Raw genomic sequence first — 18,627 nt, 5'->3', positions numbered from 1 at the left:
TTTACAAGCGGCATAGACTTTTTGTGTCACCTAGTTGACCACAAGTGTTAATACTTTTACTCAAGTAGAGTTGAGTACTTTGTCCAACATTGATAACAGCAGCAATGTAACCCACCATATGGATCTCAATCTAATAACGCGCCCTGTTTCGATTGTGGAGTGTAAACAGAAATGAGCGCCATAATCTAACAATCAGCAACAGGAAACAGGCAAAAGGAAAAGACGGTCTGCGGGAGGAGAGCGAGGCTTTAGGGTAAGGAGTTTGGGATATGATTCATAGCATTGGCTCGTCCTCCAGCTGTGCGGTGCACCTGCACATCCGAACGTCCAGATCATGCCAAGAGAAGGAATGCGCTGTGGAAAAGCTTAGCAGGTTCCCATCAACACAGTGTCATTTCATCAAACGCACGCGCACGCGCGCGCGCGCACACACACACACACACACACACACACACACACCCACACACACACGCAACACTTGCATTCCTTACCCCACCTATTGTAAGCGCATATCATGACTCTCGAGTTTACAGTTTCTGAAAACCACAGAGAAGTGTAAATCCCAGAGTGGGGTTCTTTTTCTCTGTGCTGTGAACAGAAAAAAAAAAAAGAATGAAGAAGAAGAAATCACAAATAACAGCCTGCGCATAGCGGGGGAGGAACGACGTGATCCTTGTAACCCCGTGTTACATAAAGGTAGCGACCCCGCTATTAAAGTTTTAATTAAGGGAACTGACACTTTATATTGGTGCTCTAAAAGTTCTTTGAGGCAAAGATGCAAGAGGTGAATGGTTTATTACCGTCTTCTTTGTGTCAGGCTGATCCCCTGCACAAGGCTTGCCATAGGTTTCTCATTATTCCACACTTTCAATTCAAAAGTTTAATTAACTCCTCTGGAAACCCGAGCCTTCACGCAGGAGTGAGAGAGACAGGGGAAAGCACTGACACGTTTGGGTTATCCGTTTCTGTCTTGTTCCTGCGCGATAAAACAGAAAACAACTGAGAGTAAAAGCAAGAGGAAGATGATCACTCATCCAATTACGGCGCCCACATTCAATTTTTCAATTAAATGTGCTTTTTAACTTTAATTTTGTTCTTTAACAACAGAACAAATCCTGATTTTGGTTGTGACCTTTTCAGCGAGGGGGCTGACTTCAGTCATGATTCTGGCTACACAGCGCCGTGAAAATGTATTTCTCCCGTACAGATTTCTTCCGATGTCGCTTTCTTGTTGCACCTAAATATCTCGGATCATAAAGACTCATTTTAAAATTCAGACTAGCATAACCTTAAATGCCAAAAGCAGTTTTCAGAAGCCTGATTGCTACCAGACGTAGAATTAAGAAGCTGCTTTCACAGAAGCTGTCCGGCGACATTTAGTAAAAAGCAACAGATCATCCGAAAGCTGAGGGAGTTTAATAACAGATGCGTCTAGAAAAGGTTTCAGAGGCGTCTCTAAGGCTTTGAGACCCACAGTGAAAACACAGTGAACATTTCCACTGGTGAACCTTTCAGGAAGCGCTTGACCTACGAGGGTTGTCCCCAGAGTGCATCAACTCTAAAGGCCTCACTTAAAGCACCTGAGGTCATTGTTCGTGATTCAACAAAATAAAAAGAGAGAGAGAGAGAGAGAGAGAGACTGGGCAACAGATGGCTGGGAGCTCCAAGGTCAAAACCATTACTGACCAAAAATAACACAAATATCAGCAAAACGTTCTGCGGACTGATGAGTGAAAGGATTCTGGAAGTTTGTTCAAGATTAGTGGAGCATAAACACTGAACGCTGCTTCTCCATGTTCGGGTCTGGTTCTGTGATGTGGTTCACAGCTCTTATGGACACCCAGCATGAAGTTTGAGGAAAACGAATCTTAGAGGATCTCAGAGGTGGTGGTAGTACTGTAACAGTGTGGACTTTCTTTGCTGCTTCAGGATCTGGGTGATTAGCTGTAAATTATGGAACCATGCATTCAGCTCTCTAGCAGAAATTTCAAAAAGGGAAATGCCCAGCTGTCAGTTTGTGAGCGTAAGCTCAAGCCCAAGAGGCATAATGAGCCAAAACATCCCAAAAGGTGCACCATTTAATGTCTAAAAAAAAAGATGAAGGATTTTGAGTGGCCTAGTTAAAGTCTAGACATAAATGCAATTCAAATGCTGTGGCATGACCTTAAACACTTGAAAACTGGGCCACAGCGACCCATCCCACACACTTATGATGTACAACTAGTCATTACGCTTAGAGCGCAACTACTTTTCACATCGAGCCAAGCTGGTTTGGATAGATTTTCCCACCTAATAAATAAAATAACTTTGCTACTTTAAAACTGCTAAATTTGCTAGATGATCTGGAACATTTTGGCGAGTACTTTAACAATCCTCTAAGACTCTCTGAACGCGGAGCGTTTCAGTCTGCTGCCTTACCACGCCCCACCACAGCGCGTCAGCGTAGCTGGAGAAGCCCGTCTTGCCCTCCTCGTCCACGGCGTCCTTCTCCGCCAAGTAGACGAAGTACGAGGAGAAGATCAGACCCAGGAAGCCGATGTACAGGGTGGTGATCAGCTCCTGAGGGAAAACGACGGTCGGGAAAGAGAAGAAACAGTGAAATGAAGTACAGGATGGAGGCTCAAGCTTCGACAGGTTGGCTTTAGTCGTATGCTGTTTATTCGTGTCATAACGGAAGGGATGTTTAAACAGACATCTGTTTAATTCACGGTTCTAAAGAATTGAGAGTCGAGTGCAAAACCTGTTTAGATTACTTCAAGTAAACAACAATCCAGTGCAAACATGAAGTCAGACAGGCGGCTGGTTGTGTGAGAGAGGGAAGGTCGACTTGGGATTTCATGCAGGAGTGAACGCATCACCCCTCCGTCGGGGATTGAAACTAAGAAGCACATTTTGATTTCTTAGGTGAAATATCAATCAAGAAAACAGATTAATTATGGACTTGATGCTTTTCTTTTACTTTCTTTATTGCTTTTTAGGTTTGTGGGAAACAATTAAATGAATAAATTCAATTTGTTTTCTTTTTAGTTTGCAGGTGCACAAGAGCAAACATCTCAGGGTTTCCTGCAGTGTATTATAAGCCTGGCGGGCCACCAGGCTTTACTTGTGCCCCCACCAGGCTAAACATTGCTCATTTATTTAAGTCTTTTTAAAATGTTTGCATGTTTTAAGACTTTATAGTTGGTGTTCAGGTAGTATTCTTCCAATCTTTCAATAATAGATCATCATCAAGTGATAATTTCACATTTCCTGTCAACTTTAAACATTTTTTAACTCTCAAACACGACGGGCCGCTGGATGAATGACTGCACTAGAAAGTTTTCTGGGGGAAACCATCCACCTACATTGTCTCCTTATGTATCCAGTGAGATTTTTTCCATACACAGATTCCTGAGGTTTTTTTCTTTCATTCACTTTTGTATGAAATTGGGTGGTTTTATTTTTCATTTGCTTGTTTGTTTTTGGCACTCACTTTTCAAAGATGGAAGTAAGGGAACATAATGGCCTGATGCAAAAAAGGTAAATGGGACCACTAGAAGCGCTTTACACTATAGCAACTTTCACCAAAATCTTGAACATTCAGACTCAGGTAGTCAGGCAACTTGAAATTAGGTGCCTTGCCCAAGGGTACATGAACATGTGGCGCGAGGAAGATGAAATCAAACCCACAACCTTCACATCCCAAGACAGCTTCCCACTGAGCCACCGCCACATGTCCGCACTCGCTGCACCGGTAAACCATTGGTGCTACCTGCTTTGTAAATTAGACACTAGAAGAGAAAATGGCTCGTGTGAATGAGGTGGAGAGCAACAGTGACGATCTGAAGGTACTCTTTCTCTATCTGCTTCTTTAACGAGCGATGCATTTCGACTAAACGGAGCATATCACCCAACAACACAGAAAAGGGAAAGAATCACATCAGGCTCACTCTTACAAATAGGTTAATGACCCTCTCCACTTAAGCCTCAATGTTAGGTTCCACACCTCTTTATGTGTCAAAGACGTGAATGTCAGGTTTGACCCGACAAAAGGAACACAGCGTTCTCCAGGGATTAGAGAAAAGAGCGTTACTCTGACGCTATTGTGTATAGACAAGAGAGAAATCTAAAACAAGTGTACGATAATAAAGAGGAGAAAGAAAAACAGCGGTCAAGGTTGACTGCTCCTTTTCTTCTCCTTATAAAGCCAGGTCTGCTGTAGATTTTTGCTCACGCACGCACACAGCCATGTCATGAGGAGGAAATCTAATGGGGATTTTAACTCGGTCTACAAGCAATAGTTATGCCTCTGCTTTCAGAAAAAAAAACCCACTTAACCCTCCTGTTATGTTCGTTTCTGAGGTACAGCAATAATGTTCCTGGGTCAATTTAACCCAGAGAGTGTTTAATCGTGCAATAGTGTCAGAAACCAAAAAATTCCTCCAAAACATTTTTGTGTCTGATTATTAACTCCAATACTAACCATTTCAATCAATATTTGTGCAATGATGTTTTTTTATTTCTCAGAAATTAAGGATCAATGACGACAACCTGCTCATTTACTCATTTGGACATAAAAAATTTAATTTACATTTTTTATGTCCACTGAAAAAAACCTAGACACACAAACAAAAAAACAAAAAAACAATGATTGGGGCCTGGAGAGCAGTGGGGATGCGCAGGATCTGAAATTGATCTTTTGTGAATTTTTTTTATATTACATTTAGATTCTTTTTTCAATGGGTGATCTTTATAATTGAATTTGAGACACACATACTGTTCAGGGTCAAATTGACCCGCTGATTAAAATCAAGATAAATGAGTCATGCAGAGAGTATTTATGTTTCCCTCCACTTCTGCTGAGTCTCCACTCAGTGTGGGTGGAGTTTCCCCACGGGAACAGAAACGATTCCTGTCAAAAGTTGTATGAACACTTTCTGCTTTCTCGCAGTTTTCTAGTGAAGTAAAGAGAGTAGTGAGAAAGTGGGCTTGTGTGTGTCGGCGTGTGCATGTAGGGGTGTTGTGTGGTGTGTTTGTGTGTGGGGGGTGTAATATGTTTCATAGCTGCAAGGAAACATAGAATTGGGAATCTTTTGACCTTTTTTACCCTTCAACTTGACTGTCGGGTCAAATTGACCCAAACAGTATCTATGTAATATGTAGACCGGGGGGGGCGGGGGGGGGGGGGGGTTGCAAATTTATAAAATTAATACCTTTTCAATTTATATGTAGAGTGCGCCTATTAAGACAAATAGAAAACGTTTCATTCAGAAAAAAATACTTCCAACTATTTAAAAAAAAATTTTAACTTTAAAACAAGTCAATTTGACCCGCAACATAACAGGGGGGTTAAACTTCTTTATGTTTAGTCATGTTAGAACCTTAATGGATTTTATTGGGATTGTATATGATACAAAAAATAGTGTGTGATTTTAAACGATTTTTACTGAAGAAAATATTGAAATGTGTCCCATTTGGAGTTTGTCGCAAACCATGTCAAGAACCAAACAACTTTTTGCCCCCTACTCAGCATGAAACATGGTGGTGGCAGCATCATGCTAGGGGGATTTTTTTTGTTGAGCTGGTCAGATGGACAGTGCTAAATACAGCGACATGGAAGACAAAGGCTGGAAAAAGCTTAAGACTGAGCTAAAGGCTCACTTTCCAACAGAATAACGATCATAAATTGGTCCAGTCAAAGTCAAGACGTGATGCCAAGACTTAAAGTCCAAACCTTGTCCGATTATCCTGGCTGTGAGGTGAAGAAGACTGGGCAAAGGTTTAGGCTTTAGCTGAGGTGAGTTGAACTCGGGGCTAAAAATATATACAGATCACTGTCTAGTGATTCGATTTCGATTTTTAGTTTCACGATTCGATTCAGAAACAATTTTTCAATTCAAAATGTCTAGAGATTTTTGTAAATTCTGTGACTGACGAGAGGAAAAACAGTGCAAACAAATAGAGCATGCATTTAAAATCCATAAGGCTCCATACTGCATCAGAATCCATCAGTTTATATTCAAACAAAAATAGGTTTGAGCATTGACATTAGCAGTGTTAAGTTAGCTTAGCTGCCTGGCTTTTTCTTATTACACAATTAGTTGTGATAATAGATTTTATTTGAACAATAGAATAGAATAATACACTATAGAATATTTTTTTTCTGCAGCTCTACACACCAGTGTTCAGATTTTCATTTGTAAGAAATTGTAATCATTATATGCTACCTAAGTTGATGCAGCATACAATTGCAATAAAATATCTACAAATTGGTAAAAGTTCAAGGGTCTGAATACATTTGCCAGGAACCGTAAATGTGACAGATCGACTGTGTCACACGTGAATCTCCTTTGACTTTTCTGGCTTTTCTCCTCACTCACCTGTCGATGAATAAAGACGACGGATCCCAGCAGCCTCCATGTTCCTCCTTGTCGATCCACGTGCAGCATGCGCAGGATCTGCAGGAAGCGGATGCCCCTGGAACAACACAGCGCCGCCTTATCGGACACATTCATCCGAGTCCGTTTCACTCAGTGAACCGGCTTCTAAAAACCGCTACGCTACCTGATGGCGGACGTGGCGAACACCTGCCCGTTTGACCCCACGCCGAGCACAATGACGGAGGCAATCACAACTATTAAATCTGTGAGAGAGAAAAAACAGGAAAACAAGCAAAAATTCAACTTTGAGATTTAATAAAATGGCGTGAGGCATAAAAAACAAAATTAGTACTGGAATCATCCAATTAGGTGATTTATGTATACATATAAAAACCACTTTTCATAGCGACTTAATAGTACAAAAGAGAAAGGCCAGGTGCACCTATGATTGATATGGGCTTCCTGATAAAGCGGAGGCGTCCCTTGATGCCCGCATATTTGCTGCGGCAGCCGGCTGACCACAACCGGACCACATACTCGGTGCCAAAGAACAAAACCAGCACGATCTCCTGCGGAGCACAATGCAGAAAGGGTTACCTCAATCCACAGGCTCAGAGACAAAACAGCAAAACGTACACAAAGGACGACGGGATGTAGACGCAGACAGCTTGTCCGCCCTGAAAGCTGCGATAACAGCGCCGAGCATTATCGCTAATTTAAAGCTATTATTATCAATCACCAAGATGTGCAATGAGATACGGAGGGAGCAATGACAGGTGTGTGAGGCAGAAGAAGAGAGAGACCACCCATCCACCCTCCAGGCCAGACGGAGCGTGATAACATGGTTGATGACAGCTCGTATTTGAGACGGGGTCAATGGCGAAGTGATTGAGGCCTGAGGAAGACGTGGCGTCTGACCGGTTGAAGGGGTGAAGGTTTATCTCGCCCCTTTATCTCACCTGTATAGGTGTTTCTATAGGATTTAACTGGCAAAAGAAGTGAATACGATGCAAAAACACAAAATCTTGCCCAGTATTTTTGTCCAGTCTCATGTGCAAGAAGTACCTTATTACACTGCCAAAACAGATTTTACTAAGTATTTTTGGTCTACTTTCTAGTGCAAATATCTCAGGTAACTTGGAAAATATCTTGAAAGTAACTTTAAGATGCTTGTTTTAAGTAATTAATTTCTTAATATTGATGAAAATGCACTAGTTCCGTTGGCATATTATTTCACTTATAATAAGACATTTTCCACCATGTGATAAATTAATTTATCTGCCAACAGAACGAGTTCATTTTCAACAACATGAAGGAATTAATTACTTAGAATAATCATCTATATCTTGCTGGAAAGTTACTTTTAAGATAGTTTTGCCTTGTTTCAAGTGTACTAAGATATTTGCACTAGAAAATAAACCAAAAATACTTAAGATTTTATGTTTTTGCAATGTACACTTGAAATAAGTCGTTTTCCTGGGCACCGTCTTTCCATAATATTTAGCCACCATAGTGCCTGTTGGAGCCACTGGCCACGTGGGTGGCCTCCTTATTGACTGCACTTGCCTGAGCTGCCCGCTCCCTGACCACCCCTCGTATGAAACGTAATACCGACAGCCCTGCTGCAATAACACAGCGGCACCAGGCTTGAAAAACAATGACCTGTCCATCAAAAGTCTTCCTCCTGAAGGAGAAGTCTTACGTTACAGTCGGGGACAAAACATTTCTGGTTGGCCTAACCCTGTGCTAAAGTACTGATGCAACTCTGCAATGTGATAATTCATGGTTTCGAGACTTTTTAAAGATGTGAGGACATCCTGCTTTAGGTCATCATTGCAGCTGTCTCGGCTTTAAGTCCTGAGTCTGGCACAGATTCTAATTAAGCTTCCCTGTTCCTGCTGACAGCATGATGCAGGGATGGTGAATTAAGGGCAACGTGAATTGTTAGTTTTCCGTCACACATCTCTTTTGGAGTGGAGGCTAAAAAGTTCGGTTTTGGTCTCATTTGATCAGATCAACATCTTCCACATTCGTGCTATTGTCCTCTCAGAAAACAGATCGTCTTGCTTGTTGCATCAGTTTAGGCGGACAGCCATGCTTTAACAGGTTTAAAGTTTGGCTTATTGCTTACGAGTCTATGCTCTTCAAAGTTATCTATTGTACCAATTGGGTTACTGCTGATGAAAATAAGGTGCAGCAGATTTTACTCAGCGATGTGAATGTGAGGGGGCTTGAACACAAATGCAAAGTCACCATGTTTTTATTTTTATTTGCAATAAAGTTTGAAAACAATGCCCCATTTACAATTCTGCACTACTTTTGTTTTCACATTACGTTCTAGTAAAACAAAAAAAGTATGTTGAAGCCTGTGATTGTAATGTGATAAATGATCAATTCAAAATGATCTTCAATAGTATATTCATTTTGATAATGCGCTCCCTATTGGTGATAAAGTAGGATAGTTTCATAGTGAGACAGTAGCTAAAGCACAAACCACACACACAAATACACACTAAAAAAAACAAACAAACAAAAAAACACAGACCTATTCAGCTTTATGACAGATGGAGGAAATCCAAAAGTCAAAAGGTACACATGAATTTGGGAAATTTGAAGAGATTAGTCATAATAATTCCACAAAATGGGTCACACAGATGTTAGGGGGTTTGTAGCTGAAACCGGCAACTATGTGTTTACTGGAAACAGCTGCCCGATTGTGGGGCCGTAATCTCATCAAGCCAGGATGGAGGACGAAGCACATCAGAAAAGCATCATGTGAAAATGTGATTAGATTGCATAGTGTCCCTCTGGAGAGAGGAGAAAACACACACACACACACACGCACACACACGCACACACACACACACACGCACACACACACACACACACACGCACACGCACACACACGCACACACACACACACACACACACACACACAAAGCCACCTGGGCTGTGTGATTCATAAAAGGTAATGAACATGATCAGCTTCCTGTTAATGCTTCCTAACCCAGTGAAACTTTATCTGAATCATTTAAATGCTACACTGTTTAAAATCAGATTTGCTTTGAGAATTTTCTCTTATTTTACTAGGAAATAATTTTTACCTGAATGATTAGGTTGCCCAGTTTGTCTCTCTGAATTTAAATGTTCCCGTTAGGTCAGCTTTAAATGGTTTTGAACAGTTTTGATCATTATGACACATTAACAGTGAGTATTATTTACTGCAACAACAACAAAAAAATTTGACTCATAAATTCATGCCTGAGTTTCTGCAGCATCCTTAGCAGCTGGCATCTCTGGTGAAGACAGCCTTAAAATAATTTAGCTGTATAGCAGCAGAATCATTTCACACTTGAGCAAAATCATAAAATAATGGGGAAACGCATTAAGAAATGATACGTTTTCCAAAATAAAAAAATGTAAACATTTAAAAAATATACATTTTTATATTTCATTTTGCAATTCTGCAGTAAAAACACCTCCTCTGTGCCAACAGGACAACCCTCAGTTTTCTCTTTTACATTTCTCACGGTCGGATGGAGATTTGACCGTTTGTCTTTGCGCAAAGATGGCCGTACATTTTGGACCGATTTCCTGTTGAAATCCGTAGTGATGGCCCACATTTAGCTTTCTGTTGAGACTTTTATTTTCATTTGTGATTTCAAAGGACTTATGATGGAAAGCATTGTACCAAAGGACAAGGGGTTTTTGAGAAAACAAAACAATCAAACTCAACAGCAGCCATAAGATGTTTAGCATATCACTTTTTTTAAAGCCAAACCAACATGACTGTTTATTGCATAATCTGAATCTCATCTGACCAAACAGTTCAGTAGGCCTACGTTAGACAGCATACAGCGCACAATGACATTTTTTTAATAGTAATGCAGAGAAGATTTTCTTCGGCATGCTTTTATTAGTTTTTTTAGACTTATTGATCTTAAGACGTCTCTCTTTGCTACAATTCTTCAACCTTCATTACCATCCTGTTCACTCAGCATAAATATAGCAAGAAAAACATGGGTTCTTCTTCAGCTTGTTGGCCACTGACTAAGAAAAATGGAAATCTGTAGGATGTTGCATTTAAACACCAGGAAAACAGGAAGGATTTCAGCAAAAGGTCCTATCGAAATAAATAAAAGCAATTTAAAGCATGGATGTATTACTCAGGGCACCAATGGTTGCAATGATTGTTATTTTAATAAAAAATAATTACTTTTTAACATACATGAATAACAGCAACCAACTGGAATTAAGTTTTGAATGCCAAAATAATATTATTACATTTATAAATACCATTAAAACCAACAGCTGAACAAAGTGCTACACAATAAAAATCTAATTCAAATTTAAAGATAAATACATGTCAGAGAACAAAACGGTAAAAATTACACAAATAAATAATGAAACAAAAAAAACATTTAAAAAAAGTTCACAAAATTTGAACTTCAAAATTTAGCTTCAGCAATAAAAGTTACATTTATCTTTTTAGTTTTTTCACACATCTCGACTTTAGTCAGCTTAACATTAAAAATCTACTTACTTTTAATTATGTTTTTATTAAATATGTGTGAATTTGACCCAAAGGACATAGTCTTTACTACTTTTTAAAACACCACTAATGCCTCTAAAAACCACTCACTTCTTGTCTTGCCGTAAGTTTTCAACAATATGTGGAAATATAATCTAATTACCAGCATTTATGCCTATTTAAGTTCCCATTTAAAAACAAAAGTGTAAAGGTTGCAAAAGTCAGCAGAACCTGATCCCGAGTATTTTTTTTTTTTTTTTTTACAAATAAGAGAAAGGCAAACAAGATAATGCATTGGAAGTTTGTGTGACGGAGCGTGTGTGGGCGTGCGCGGGTGTGTGTGTGTGTGTGTGTGTCGTGCTGCCCAGCCTGACTAGCTTGACTTTGGCAACTGCCCCGAAGGCCAAATATCCTCAAGGACTAATGTCCTCTGTGCCATCCAAAACAAGCAGCCTGTGATTCAGTGATGTGAGCTGACCCTGAACTTTCTAAGTTTAGTCACTACCACCAGCGCTTTCCATCGGGACACACCGACCCAAACTGCACACAGTAATAAAACAAAACAAAAAAAAGCCGATAATATCTTATTTTACCACTGATATTAAACCTAATCCAATTATTTACAATCCTGCAAACATGAACACGTAGTCAGGTGTGCAAACGTTGCATTCATAGGACGATCTTTCCACCGAAAAAAATCAAACCTGACGGCTTAGGGAGACCAAACCAAACAAAAAAGAAAGAAAGAAAGAAAGAAAAGTATGATAGTAGGTCATTAAAGTGCACTGACCAAAAGTTTACAGAACACAGTGTCCTCTCTGGGCTCTGGTTGGAGGTACTACGTGTGTGTTTGTGTCGCTTTTGTATGCGTGTGCGCACTGTGTGCATGCATTCAGGAGCTACGTGTGTATTTATATATTCCCTCTGTGCTGGCAGGAGACGGATGATGCAAGCTCTTTGTAGGGTTTCCAAACGGCGGCCATAATTTCTCTCAACCTGTTGTAAGGCCTCGATTTATTGCATCACTTAGCGGCCCTAATAGACAAATAAGCCACAAAGAAGTCAATCTAACCAGCAAGTATCAGCAGGGGCAGTCTGTGCGGAGCCAAGTGGTTCTATACGAGTGTGATCATGAAAGCCTTAAAAGACATGCAACTATTAAGAGCTTTGGGTAAGTGCAGTGCAAGCAGTGTGTGTCAGATTGTTTGTGTTAGCTAAAAGTCATTAGTCTCCTAAGTTCAGTAATATCTTTAGAAGGATCAAGATGGCCGGCAGGATCAATCTTCACAAACCAAAATCTTACATCTCCATCCTGTGGCAAACAATGGGTACTGCATGGCAAGCTCCTATTTCTGTTCACCCACTTTGCTATTATGGTATATTAGGGCATTGTAGATAGAAACAAAAGTAGCAAATTGACACCAATTTTGGTGGGTTTTTTCTTTTTTATACCAAAAAACTCTGAAATTTTTAGATTAATTTCAGAAATGTTCTAGAAAAAAATCTGAAAAATTCTGAGCTTAAAAAGTAGAACATTTGACATTTTTATCAATTTTTTCAATGTTTTTTGAATGTCTGTATAACAGAAAAGTAATAATTTGGGGGGCAAAGGTAGAAAATTTGCTTGAGAAATTCTTTTTCTGAGTTTCAAAAAGTAAAAAACCTTCTACTTTTTTCTACAAATTTTCAGAGATAAATCCCAAATAGTTTCTTATAGAAAATCTTTGACTTTTGGAACTTGGAAACTTGCAAAAATTGTCTAGAAAAATTTTCAGATTAATTAAAACCTTTCTGAGGTTTTGGCATAAATGTACCCCTTTTTCTCTATCTACAATGGCACTAGTAGGCCTTTATACTTGGTTCCACATTTTGTTCCGCATTCAGTTTGATAAATAAAAAAATCCGATAAGGTCTGCAGGGAACTGCTTGTCAGGCTGGGCTAATTTAAAGGAACAAACATATGATATTATTCTTCCAATTCAAAGATACATTATTAATCCCATTAACAATTAATAATTTCTTCAGAAGCAAATTAAATGTTGCTTCTGACGAAATCCAAGACCTAAAATCAACACGCAAAAATTTCTCTTTGTGATTACATGACATAATGAAATTACTTAAACTCCATGTGTTGTTCTGTATAAAGATCTATATAAAAAATACTCACCATCCAAAAGAGCGTTCCTGTAGCAAAGTCTGCATATTGTTCTATTGTGGACAGAACACTGAAGATAAGACACACCAACACCATGAGGAAGCTGCAGAGAGAGAGAGACAGAGAAACCAATTATTACTTTGAACCAAAGTTTAAGAAGCACAAAAATATTAACATTTCAGAATCAGCTTTAATCACCAACTTTGTACGCACAAAAAGCAATCAGAATTCAGTTCCACTTTACTGTCTATGAAGACATTTTAAAATTAAATGTACAAAAAGACTTGTTGGAAAATAAAACGTTTTGGGGGATTTTTTTGTAAATATTTGTGCATTTTAAGTTTCTAGTAAAGAGTAAGACAAGGTGGAATTAGTGCGGATACTCATGGCAAGTCTAAACAGTTTGTGATCAGGATGTGTGTGGTCTGCAGAAATGTTAGCTGCCGTTTTCCCTTGCAGTTTGGGCCTGGCGTTTAGCTCGTAAGGATGAGTATAACTTATTTGGTTTGAATTCAGAATGGACCCCATGATGCACCTTTGCAGAAACTAGCAATCTAATGTTTTATAAAAAGGGAATCCAGGTGGCGTAATGTGAAAAAGCAAAGAGTGGAAATTCTCATACGGTTAAAAACTCCTGGCAGTGCAAGACATGAATTTAAGCAAAATGCCTCCAACCAAAAGACAGAACAAATCCTTCAACAGTTGGAAGTTTGAGGTACTTCGTCTCAGCTTTCCTCTGTTTTTATCAAACTGCCTGCATTATTAGCTGACGGGGTGTTTCCACGTCTCCTAGCAACGGTGAAACATTCCGACGAGACGCTCCATCTGTCAGTGTACATACTGTACATCGTCTACAAATAAGGCCTCCTGAGCTAAACATACACGGCCGGCTCACCTAACTGAGGATGGAAGAAGAAGAAGAGCATGCAAGAGGAAGGTGGGGAGGAGGAAGACCGGACTAACAAGTAAAGGAAAAGAGAAAGCAAAAAGTAATAAAGTAATAAAGTCATGGCTGAAGGTTTTCTGGTGTATGCATTCATTGCAGGTTGTTGTGGAAAGTGATCACAACAGTGCATGTCAAGGTGTGCAGTCTTGATTCACTAACTTCTTAAAGGTCTACTGATCTATTTAGCAGAATGACGGCACATATGTCTGAAATCTATTCCTACAAGCAACGATTTACTCTGAAGGAAATGTTTTCATCCTTTTTTGTGATTAAAAACAGGCTCCTTTGGAAAACAATGTGCCGTTAACAGTCCTCCAGCTAAAGCTGCGGTCATCATTTTGTCTCGTCTTGACACGTATGTTTGTGTACCTGAAATTGTACGTAGCATGGGTCAAAATGTCACGTACAAATGTTACCTGGCTCATCGACTAAGCTCGAGTTTAGTCGATGAGCCTCTTTCACTCCGTTTTCTATAGCGCATCCTTATTGGGATGAGGGGCGTAAAATTCTGTGCACTCTAGGGCGGAGAAAGTTAACAGCTAATTTGGCGTCACCTTCTGTTTTTATTTGTTATTTTTGCTCATACTTAATTGGCAGGCACGCACTACACAGCTACTTTGCAGGCGCAACATAAGGCGTTTGGATTATTAGATGGCAGCAAAGTCTATTGAAAAATACCAAAACTCCCAAAAATAGTACAAAGATGATCAGCAGAGAACTGAGGCACAGTGATTTTCTTTGACGACTCCTTTTTGGGGTGAGTGGAGCTCGTATGCATGCAGAATAAAAGTGAAAAAATGTGAGCATTTTGAAATGGTTCACTTTCAAAATGGCAAAAATTACAAATACAAATGGCAAAATTGTATCTTTACCAAAAGCATTTCTCACTCACATGACTTTATAATAATACAGTAAAACTATTGTGACCTGCAGTGCTTCAGTAGGTTTTATTTTTGCTATCTAGAAGTCATTTTTCACCACGTTTCAGAGAAAAAGACATAACCGCTACATAGCACAGGTTTTTAGGTCCTTACCTGATATTTTACAACTCATTTAACCGATTTCACAGTTTCTACAGACGCTCTCGGCTGCCTGCGTTTGAACTTCCTTAACACAACTTTCTTGGCACAGCAAGGATTAACAGTAATCCCAGTTAGGAGCATTTTTACTACGCGAGGGGGATAATCCTTGAAACCTTTTTAAAAGCTTCTCAGTAACATGACTGGCAGTATTTGCATGCACCATCATGAAGATGAGAGTCACTTTAAAACACACACACGTTACAGGATGCATTACGAATCTGTGAGCTGCATGGACTCCTTGTCACATGTCAGGAAGGTTAAGTAAGAGTTTTCACTTTTCCTGCCCAAGTCATGATGATGCAAATAGCTGAAATCAGATATCGACATAGACTGCAAAGAAATACAGGTACGCCCACATCCCATTGTCTGAAATTAAGTCTGACTAAAAGTTTTAGGCAATGAAAAGTGACCCAATTACCAAAATAATGACAAGAGATCCTTATAATTTTGCGTTTAGACAAGCTTGGTTGCCCAGTTGACGGTGGTTTGATTCACAACATTTGAGTTAATCTGAGGAACACTTCAAATTCACTACTGCCATGCGTGACATCAGGAAGAAGAAAGAAAAAAAAAAAAAAAGCAAACGAAATCAGACAAAATTTGCAGTAAAGCCGCTGATCTTCTATCAACCTTAGTGACCTTTATAATTCAAGGCCCTTAAAGAAAGCTGGGATAATCTGTCACCGATTCCAGCGACACCCTCCCAGCCGAAGCCGAACCTGGTAAGAAATTCATTATCTGCAGTGAAACTGAAAGGCCTCTCAGGGAGGAGGAAGCCATCACTCCAAAAACAAACAGCCAAATAAGTGTTTGCAAAATAACGCCGAGAGGAGGTTCTTAATTTTAACAGGCGTTTCTTCTGCTGCAATGAACCTAAAATTAAACTGTTTGGCAAAAATGATCAAGGGAAACAACTGCAAGTCACGTTGTGTCGAGTCATTTCAGTGCACTTCACACGATTGATGGCGTCGTATGGAAAGAACATTATGTGGAAATATTAACGCAGCATCAGTCAGGAAGTTAGTTTGGATGCAAATGGATCTTCCCAAGTGGACGACGGCCCAAAGCGTGCCACGAGGTTAGTTGCAAAGCGGCTTAAGGAAACGGAGACACTGTTTTGGAGTGGCCCGATCTCAGTCCCACGCAAAAAACTGCGTTTGTGAGAAGAGTTTTTGTACGAGCAGAGCGATCTAACAAATCTGACTCTGTGACGCCAATTCTGTCAGGAGGAATGGGCCAAAATTCCAGCAACAAATGGTGAGAAAAAACCCAAAACGTTTGCTCCAAGTCATACAGTTTAGAAGAGAATTCAACTTAGAATGAAGGAATTCTACTTAAACATCTGAATTTGAAGGAAAATGATTAAAGAAAACTATTTATTATTACTCCAGTTTAACCCTAAGTAGCCTAAAGCATGACATATTTTGTTTAAATGTCAGAGTGAGGAAAATAGCGGTGTTTAGACAGTGCAGTAAATATCAGGTTACAGATAGACTCCATAAGCCACTGAGTTTTTCCTTTGTCCTGGAAGAGAAACGTGTCCCTGGATCTGGATCCTCACATGATCCAGCTAGGAAGCAGAAGAGGTGCTTTGCTTGACAGATTACTTTCCACAATGTCATGCCATGCGAGGTTAACGCAAACTGAAGTGATAAAGAGGAAGACTTGGAGGAGGATTCCCCTCTCACACACACACACATGATCACGCCGGCCAGATGGGACAATAATTTAACTCTATAGGGATTACACAGAGACACACACTCAGAACCACACTTCTTACTCCCTCTTATCCTCCTCCGACGTCAGATCAAAGCAAAAAACTGAAGAAAAAAAAAGGAAACAAAATCCAAAGCATTTTCTATAGATTTGGGTAAATGTAGAGGAAAGATGTATAGCTTTGGCTTTCGGTGAGCATCAGCTTGAACAGCATCTGGTACTGAGGGATTTAAAGTCATTTCTCATATAAATCCATCAAACATACATGAGCCACAGGACTTTTTTATTTCCAGAGTTAAGGAAAGTATATAGAGTGAGTGATCCGTTTTTCATTTAGACGTCCTAAGGATTGATATTGTAAAGGTTTGCAGGCACAAAAACGGGGGCAAACTTGATAGAATCCACAAACCTGACGAGGTGCAAACAGGATCGTATCAGCAAAATGAGCAGACTAGCAGGACCAGTGAATTTAGCATTTCTGCCTTCATTTGTAGCAAAGGATGTGTCTGCAGCTAAAGGAAAAAGAAATTAAATAAGTCCTATCTGCTTCAGTTATCAGTAAAGTGCAAAACTGATCTGTTGACTTTTTTTTTTCAATTAACTAATAATTACATAGCAAATGATATTTAATATGAGATTTTCTTTACAGGACTTGAACTAGGTGAAGATAAAACTATCCCACATATTTACACACCAAAAAGGTTTTTCACCTAGAAGGCAAAACATATTTTTTATTTATTTTTTGTCCAGTTTTGGCTTATTTACTGCTCTCATTGTGTCGTTTTCTCAGCAAAGGGAATGTTTTTGAGTCTGCTAGCAATTAACTGATAACTAAATTAATTGACTATTTCAATAATTGATCAATTGCGATTAATCTGACTGTTCCAGCCCTAGATTCTTCACAGATAACATTTACCAATACCATAAATAAAACTCAGAACACTTACTTTTACTTTTTACCCCATGGCAACAGTGTTGATAAAAGTGGTGATATTTTAATCAGCTATAGTAAGGAGTTGTGTGGATTTTTTTGCTGTTGTGTTTTATGTTGTCTTTTTTCTTTCTGCAGACACGACTGAGTCAGTCACAGCCATTAGCTAACCTTGTTTCGCCAGGCCAAAACCCCTGGGATCTGATTAAAACAAAACAGCTGGGGTTTTAGTGAGTATTATTGACTGCAAATCTGTCTAGCTGCACCAAAATAGAGCGCGGAGCCGCATCAAAGCGTCCACTCAGTCAGCAGTGACACTCAGGCTGCGTAAGCTTTAAAAAAAAAACGTACCAGGGACGGTGACCTCACCGTGCACATACAGAAAATATGCAGCATGTAAAGAGAGTCAGAGTTTTTTATTGTTATTATCATCAAAGATGGGTTCCAATGAAGGTAAGGGAATCAAATATACATTGAAATTCAAGCTAATATAAATGTGTGAGAACCTTATTGAGCAGCAGCAGTGTTTGGTGCAAACCACCTTAGCTTTACAAATGAGCAGAAAGGCATTTTGGTTTTAATCTTGGATGATTAGATGGATCAGCAACTTCCTTTAAAGTCACAGTTTTCAAATTTCCGTAGCCAAGAAGGACTTGCATAGGAAAATGGAAGTTTGAAAAAGCAGACGCCAACAAAGAAATCATTTTAACCATTAAACATTTATCCATCCTTAAAAATAAAGAAGGGTCACACGGCTTGTTAAAGATGAGACCTGAAAAAGTGAAAGGGTTTGTAAAATGTGTCATGTCCTGCAAAAAGGACGGAGAATAGTCATGTTAGGACCAGAACTCACGGTGTACCTTACTGGGATATTTCATCATACACCAACATAAAGTGGGAATGGCAT

General features: G+C 39.4%; 1 protein-coding gene across 1 annotated transcript in view; it reads right to left on the bottom strand.

Moving 5' to 3' along the window:
- The window catches only part of LOC102219201 (potassium voltage-gated channel subfamily KQT member 1), a 205,124-nt gene that overhangs the window by 173,188 nt on the left and 13,309 nt on the right, over positions 1-18,627 (bottom strand). Inside the window, exons 3-7 of the mRNA XM_023343519.1 lie at positions 13,058-13,148; positions 6,802-6,928; positions 6,544-6,622; positions 6,360-6,456; positions 2,419-2,559 (exon numbers count right to left, since the gene is read on the bottom strand). Of these exons, the coding sequence (XP_023199287.1) occupies positions 2,419-2,559; positions 6,360-6,456; positions 6,544-6,622; positions 6,802-6,928; positions 13,058-13,148 (535 nt within the window). The remainder of the gene's footprint in view (positions 1-2,418; positions 2,560-6,359; positions 6,457-6,543; positions 6,623-6,801; positions 6,929-13,057; positions 13,149-18,627) is intronic.

The sequence above is a fragment of the Xiphophorus maculatus genome, chromosome 2 (assembly GCF_002775205.1).
Source record: "Xiphophorus maculatus strain JP 163 A chromosome 2, X_maculatus-5.0-male, whole genome shotgun sequence".
In the NCBI taxonomy this organism is placed as follows: Eukaryota; Metazoa; Chordata; class Actinopteri; order Cyprinodontiformes; family Poeciliidae; genus Xiphophorus; species Xiphophorus maculatus.
The sequence above is the reverse complement of the archived record's forward strand: the minus strand, read 5'-3'. Positions and strand labels throughout refer to the sequence as shown.